This window comes from Artemia franciscana, chromosome 2, assembly GCF_032884065.1.
Source record: "Artemia franciscana chromosome 2, ASM3288406v1, whole genome shotgun sequence".
NCBI classification, from domain to species: Eukaryota; Metazoa; Arthropoda; class Branchiopoda; order Anostraca; family Artemiidae; genus Artemia; species Artemia franciscana.
Genome location: NC_088864.1, coordinates 40,071,672 through 40,079,224, shown reverse-complemented (window position 1 = coordinate 40,079,224; position 7,553 = coordinate 40,071,672). Strand labels below are relative to the sequence as shown.

The following is a 7,553-nucleotide window of genomic DNA, read 5'->3' as shown; positions in this document are numbered from 1 at the left end:
GTTTTTTTTTAGTTTTTGCTTTTTTTAGTTTTTTCAGTTTTTTTTTAGTTTTTAGTTTTTTACCTTTTTTTAGTTTCTTTTAGTTTTTTAGCTTTTTTAGTTTTTTTTTCTTTTTAGTTTTTTTTGTAGTTTTTATCTTTTTTAGTTTTTTTTTCTTCTTTTGTATTAGTGTGAAATAATTCAGACGTCATATGCGGACAAACACGACGTCACTCGACAGACAGACAGACAGACATAACCCACAAACAACTTATTTTTATATATATTTATTCATATATTTTTAGTTTTCTTTTTCTCTTTTATTTTTCAGTTTTTTCCTTTTTTTTAGTTTTTTTCTTTTTTAGTTTTTAGTTTTTTTTAGTTTTTTACCTTTTTTTAGTTTTTTTTTAGTTTTTTTAGTTTTTTAGCTTTTTTAGTTTTTTTATTAGTTTTTATTTTTTTTGTAGTTTTTGCCTTTTTTTATTTTTTTCAGTTTTTTTTTAGTTATTAGATTTTTACCTTTTTTTAGTTTTTTTTTTTAGTTTTTTAGCTTTTTTATTTTTTTTTTCTTTTTAGTTTTTTTTGTAGTTTTTACCTTTTTTAGTTTTTTTCTTCTTTTGTATTAGTGTGAAATAATTCAGACGTCATATGCGGACAAACATGACGTCACCTGATCCACAGATCCACACACAGACAACTTATTTTTATATATATAGATATATATATATATATTATATATATATATATATATATATATATATATATATATATATATATTCATCCATTTAAAAGATCATAGCGAAAAGGGCATTTATAAGATCATACAATAGCCGTTTAACAAAAACTGAAAGTTTACAAATGATTAGTTAAATAAAAATTCGTAAGAAAAGAAGCCCACAAAAAAAAAAAAAAAAAAAAAATGCATTTCAACCGAGGGGAAAAAAACAGAGGAGGCAAGAGACGAGATAGAAGTCCAGACCAAGATACAAACCTATAAGTTAAAGTAATCCATTATTTTCTATAGAAGACAGCTACTTTCTTTTATAAGCCAAGTTTCTCATAAGCAAAAGCGACACAATTAAACACGATGTCTCTAATAGTATGAAAACTGCATACATATATGAATAAAAGTAAACATTCAACAAAGAAAGAGAAAAATAATACAAGGAATAAAATTGACAAAACTTATGATTGGGTATTGACTAGTTGTCTAAGCTGTTTCAGGACAGTTTCTATGATTTTCTTTTTGTCTCTTTCCGTTTTCTTCATTGACACTAGCATACTCTTCTTTTCTCCCTCTCTCAACCTTAAATAGATAATGACATAACCTCTACCTTTATATATATATATATATATATATATATATATATATATATATATATATACTAGCTGTTGGGGTGGCGCTTCGCGCCACCCCAACACCTAGTTGGTGGGGGCGCTTCGCGCCCCCCCCCCAAGCCCCCCCGCGCGCGTAAGTCGTTACGCGCCATAATAGTTACGCGCCATTGTAGTTGTGTCCCTATGTCCCACCTGTGAATATAGATATATATATATATATATATATATATATATATATATATATATATATATATATATATATATATATATGGTTTTAACTACGTAAAACTTGCGAATATACAACATTCTTTGCTGTCCCATTGTCTTTGCATATAAATAGATTGTCAGGTCTACCGACTCTTGAACATGCAACATATAATGGTCCATGGGAAAACAATCTGTATTCAGATCTATACCTCATGATTCTAATGATTGCCCTTGAGCTTTGTTGATGGTGATTGCTAATCGACCATTCCCTGTCCCGGTGTCCCGGTCGTCATTTACATCCCCCTGTTTCCCCCGGTGTCCCCGTTGTAGTTGTGTCCCTGTGTCCCGGTCGTCATTTATATTCCCTGTGTCCCGGTCGTCATTTGTATCCCGGTGTCCCGGTTTGTATATACATTCGTTTTTTAGTTTTGTTTTTCTCCTTTTTTTTTTTCCTTTTTTTTTCTTTTTTAGCTTATTTAGATTTTTTAGTTTTTTTATTAGTTTTTAGTTTTTTTTTTCTTTTTAGTTTTTTTGTAGTTTTTACCTTCTTTTTAGTTTTGTTAGTTTTTTTTTTTACTTATGTCCTGGTCGTCATTTATACTCCCTGTGTCCCTGTGCTTTGTTGATTGCTAATCGAACATTCCTTTTGTCCTGGTCGCTTTCTCTTTGAGTGTCGTCATTTATTTTTTTCTTTTTTAGTTCTTTTAGTTTTTACCTTTTTTAGTTTTTTTTAGTTTTTTAGATGAAAATTTTTTTTAGTTTTTTCCTTTTTTTCTTTTTAGTTTTTTATTGGTTTTTACCTTTATGTTAGCTTATTTTTCAGTTTTTTCCTTTTTTTTAGTTTTTTTTTTTTTTTTTTTTTTTTAGTTTTTTACCTTTTTTTAGTTTTTTTAGTATTTTTAGTTTTTTTAGTTTTTTAGCTTTTTTACTTTTTTTATTAGTTTTTAGTTTTTTTGTAGTTTTTGCCTTTTTTTAGTTTTTTCAGTTTTTTTTTTAGTTTTTTATTGGTTTTTAAATTTATTTTAGCTTATTTTTCAGTTTTTTCCTTTTTTTAGTTTTTTTTTAGTTTTTTACCTTTTTTTAGTTTTTTTTAGTTTTTTTTAGTTTTTTAGCTTTTTTATTTTTTTTATTAGTTTTTAGTTTTTCTTGTAGTTTTTGCCTTTTTTTTAGTTTTTTTAGTTTTTTAGCTTTTTTATTAGTTTTTAGTTTTTTTTTGTAGTTTTTGCCTTTTTTTAGTTTTTTAGTTTTTTAGCTTTTTTATTTTTTTTTATTAGTTTTTAGTTTTTTTTGTAGTTTTTGCCTTTTTTTAGTTTTTTTCAGTTTTGACGTCACCTGATCCAGTTTTTTCAGGTGACGTCACCTGATCCACGATCCACGGATCCACAGACAACTTATTTTTATATATATAGATAGTTTTTTTTTTTTACTTATGTCCTGGTCGTCATTTATACTCCCTGTGTCCCGGTGCTTTGTTGATTGCTAATCGAACATTCCTTTTGTCCTGGTCGCTTTCTCTTTGAGTTTCGTCATTTATTTTTTTTCTTTTTTAGTTCTTTTAGTTTTTACCTTTTTTAGTTTTTTTTAGTTTTTTAGATGAAAATTTTTTTTAGTTTTTTCCTTTTTTTTCTTGTTAGTTTTTTATTGGTTTTTACCTTTATTTGAGCTTATTTTTCAGTTTTTTCCTTTTTTTTAGTTTTTTTTAATTTTTTATTTTTTTTAGTTTTTTACCTTTTTTAGTTTTTTTAGTTTTTTTAGTTTTTTAGCTTTTTTACTTTTTTTATTAGTTTTTAGTTTTTTTTTTGTAGTTTTTGCCTTTTTTTAGTTTTTTTCAGTTTTTTTTTTTAGTTTTTTATTGGTTTTTACCTTTATTTTAGCTTATTTTTCAGTTTTTTCCTTTTTTTTAGTTTTTTTTAGTTTTTAGTTTTTTTAGTTTTTTACCTTTTTTTAGTTTTTTTAGTTTTTTTAGTTTTTTAGCTTTTTTATTTTTTTTATTAGTTTTTAGTTTTTTTGTAGTTTTTGCCTTTTTTAGTTTTTTTAGTTTTTTAGCTTTTTTATTAGTTTTTAGTTTTTTTTGTAGTTTTTGCCTTTTTTTTAGTTTTTTTAGTTTTTTAGCTTTTTTATTTTTTTTATTAGTTTTTAGTTTTTTTTGTAGTTTTTGCCTTTTTTTAGTTTTTTCAGTTTTGACGTCACCTGATCCAGTTTTTTCAGGTGACGTCACCTGATCCATCCACAGACAGACAGACAACTTATTTTTATATATATAGATATATAGATATATATATATATATATATATATATATATATATATATATATATATATATATATATATATATATATATATATGAACTGTTAAATTTTCGTCAGGGAAAGGCAGTGTGGTCTCCGAAGTTATCTAAATTTGTATATAGATGTGTACATATGCAGATTGCACTCCAAAACGTAATGGAACAAGCGTCATAAATGTTTGAATACATGCTGTGGCTGGTACCATAAGAAACAGGTGCAAATCAGATTTTTTCGTAAACAAAGTATAAAGGAAGAATTTGTATAAATTCCCATCAAAACGCAGTAATCCATATACGATACGGGATGATATCCATTCACGAGGCCCAAAGGCCCCAACTACCTCCTGAGCGAAGCGAGGCTCATCAAAAAGCCAACGAATCCGGCAGCTGGCTAGAAAAAGAGCCCCTCTTTTTTCTAGTTCACAACATGAGCCATTCAGTGGTTGAATTAAGCTGACAAAATCAATAATAAAGACAAAATATACATTGCTGATTTTGATTTTCATGTTCTAATCGGGAACTGCCTAAAATCGGGCCTTTTTTACTCTGGCTGGTGGTGCTTCTTGGGATCTTATACCGGGGTAGTTGGTTGTTGATTTTACTTGCATTGAAATCTAACAAATAAAATACAATGACATGTTATTATCTACCTTTATATAAGTAGTTTTATGTGCTCTTTGGAAACTGTATCACTAAAATGATTTTGTAGCTCTCAGAAGTAGTTTAATTTGGCTGTGATGGGGGAAATGGTACTATTCATCAGAGGTGCTATTAGATATCATCATGTATACTGCTTCACTGATTTTCCAAAGAACTGAAAGTAGCAATCGGTATCCCCAATTTTGAAATTCCTTGGGTACTAAAATCAAAAGGCTCCAGCCTTGAATTTATACCCAAAGGGGCCCGACCCAGTACTCAAGGACCTACTTAAGTTTTACCATAATGTTACCGAAAAGCAAAGAAAAAAAGGAGCATTGGCCATCAACAAAATGGCATATTTCTTGTTGCTGTTTTTAACGTCTTTCGGCATTTTAGGCTCTTGTACACATAAATTTGTCAACTTACTTTATATACAATAGACTGCCAGTGAGAATTGGCGAGCCCCTAGCTAATCTTAAAACTATTATGTGATAATATAGAGCGAATAGCGGAACCGGTCAGGTAAGACAGGCCAGTTGCTTTTTGGATACTCACAAGAGAGCATGCGCTTTTTCTTCTTTTTCTGGCTAAGGACAAGCGGCTATTCATCATTATTAATTTAAAAATCTTTTACACAATTTAAGTTTTTCAAAGAAAAGTAAAGAGCTACATTAAACCAAAAATAAAGCAGAAATAAAATCAAGTAATTTTCCAAGCGTAGAAATACCATAAACCACCCTCAATAAATAAATGAAACCCAAAACAAACTTACAGTCAATATCTGATTCAATCTCAAACGAGCAGAAACTAAAATGAATACATAATTTGCACTTTACTGAAAACAATCCTTATTTCGAGCTGAATATCGAGTATTCTCATTATATAGAAAAAACCACCATCACAACCAAGATTACTGAAAAAACAACAACAAATGAATGTGTATTGGCAGCTTAATATACATATATCTATATTTATTCCTTGAAGTCTTAATAACTTTGGATTTATTGAAGTAAAACATTTAAAAAATGTTTTGTTTTCAGAAAGAAGGCATGGGGGGCATCAATACACTAATTCATTCCAGACTTAAGCCCTTTTGACAGCCTGTAGACTGTATCTATATTTATTCCTTGAAGTCTTAATAACTTTGGATTTATTGAAGTAAAACATTTAAAAAATGTTTTGTTTTCAGAAAGAAGGCATGGGGGGCATCAATACACTAATTCATTCCAGACTTAAGCCCTTTTGACAGCCTGTAGACACATAACACGTTTTGATTTAGTTAAACACTCCCCTCAGCATTCTCTGAAAGGTTCACGTGACTGGCCTTCGTCTTTTCGGACAATTAAAGGTCAAACATGCCCACTTTTCCCAATGACAAATAGTAAATACTATGCTTAAACAATGGGTGAATTGCCTAACTTACACACCATGCCCGGTTGGCTGTGGAAGGGCTGACATCCACAGAGACACAGTTACTGGATCTTTCGACTATACTGAACAAAATGGCTATCTCACAAATTTTGACCAGATATCTTTGGGGGAAAAGATGCGTGTTAGGGGGATTGTTACCCTCCAATCACTTTTGACTCTAAAACAAGGCACTAGAACTTTCAACTTCCAGACTGCAGACTGCAGACTGCACGTTGTGAATATGTTTCAAACAGTTTGTGGTAACAAACTGTAATTAAAGAACGGCGGGTGTGTATAGTAACCAAAACCATAAAAAAAAATGATGACAATAAATATATCGAAGAAATCTCCTTTTCAAGGTGATTGAAAAGGAGATTCTTTTGAATCTTCTGAGCCGGAGAATATTTGGGGTCAATTAAGTGAAGAGGGGAAAGCCCCACCAAAAAGGAGTTCAATATTGATGAAAACTGAGCATCCTTTTCAGCACGTCCAAAAGTCCGACTGCAGAGTTATTTTTCTTATATGCAAAAACAGTAAATTTGCATTTTGTTCCCGAGAAATTTAATAAACAGATACGTGTTCATTTCTTTTCTTGTTTTCTTTTTGGGGGGCGATCATATCGAAATAGTTAAAAAAAGGTAAAGGATATGGCATTAGACTTTGCAGTCCGTACCGGCGGTGTTGATCTCCGTTTCTTGGCCCTTCAGCCAGGAAGTGCAATGGGGGGTTGGGGGCCAGCCATCCTGTGCTTCCGCACACCCTTCCTGTTTACCTTCCCCAGATTTCTCCAGGTACCCATTTAGAGCTGGGTCGACTCTGGCTAAGCTTACAGAGTCACGCCATTGACACCCGTCCCAAACTGAAGAATTGGGTACACTGGGATTCGAACCCGCGTCCTCTCAGACAAGGGATCCCAAATCCAGCGCACCAACCCACTCGGCCAGGACGGCCGAGTCCTGGCCGATAGTGGTTACAGAATATCGTGAAAAGGCTTATTCCTACAGAAATTGGAAGTTCTAGTGCCTTTTTAAGTAACAAAACAAATTTATGCAGCAGGAAAGAACTGGTTTCTGCAATTTATATGCCAAAGATCAAAATTTTCGGCTCGAACAGGACGAACAGGCTGTCAAGTGCAAATTTTTAGATACAAATCGGTTTAGAATTATTGACAAGTTATATAGATGTGTTCAAATATTACCCCAGCAAAGAGCCACTTTTTCCATCCTCTGCCAAAAAAAAGAAAATCTGGCTCAAGCAGGGCCAAAACATATAGATCGAAAATAGGCTTATCTCACAAAGGCAGAAGAGAAGAGAGGAGGCATTCACCAGGAGCAGCATTTTCCCAACGATTCCCCCCTAAAACTTAAGAACCACTTCCTGAAAGACCGTTTTGGCGTTCAGGACTCCTTAAAAAGTTCTTACGCTGTCACCTTTTCCAGGGGTAGTTATCATTTCCAAAGCATTGGTATACAAAAGTTAAACTTAGTAGTACAGGCCAGAAGTAGTTATTTTTGTTCCACAATGAAACACGGGTAATTAAATAAAAAGAAGATTTTCAAATAAAAGCAAAAAGCCACATTAAAATTCAAAACGGAAAAAGAAAGTATCCTATATATGAGGAGGGCTGCCGCCCCCTCAACCCCCGCTCTTTATACTAAAATTTGACTTTTTTCCATTAATGCTTCAAGAAAAAA

The 7,553-nt window shown here is 31.3% G+C and overlaps 1 protein-coding gene and 1 long non-coding RNA gene across 2 annotated transcripts in view; one reads left to right on the top strand and one right to left on the bottom strand.

Moving 5' to 3' along the window:
• Positions 1-1,057: 1,057 nt before the first annotated feature.
• The window catches only part of LOC136041504 (exocyst complex component 6-like), a 93,711-nt gene continuing 87,215 nt past the window's right edge, over positions 1,058-7,553 (bottom strand). Inside the window, 1 exon segment of the mRNA XM_065726212.1 lies at positions 1,058-1,285. Coding sequence (XP_065582284.1) covers positions 1,165-1,285 — 121 coding nt within the window. The 3' untranslated portion in view covers positions 1,058-1,164.
• The window catches only part of LOC136041511 (uncharacterized), a 183,028-nt gene continuing 178,261 nt past the window's right edge, over positions 2,787-7,553 (top strand). Inside the window, exon 1 of the long non-coding RNA XR_010621050.1 lies at positions 2,787-2,874. This is a non-coding gene — a long non-coding RNA (uncharacterized LOC136041511). The remainder of the gene's footprint in view (positions 2,875-7,553) is intronic.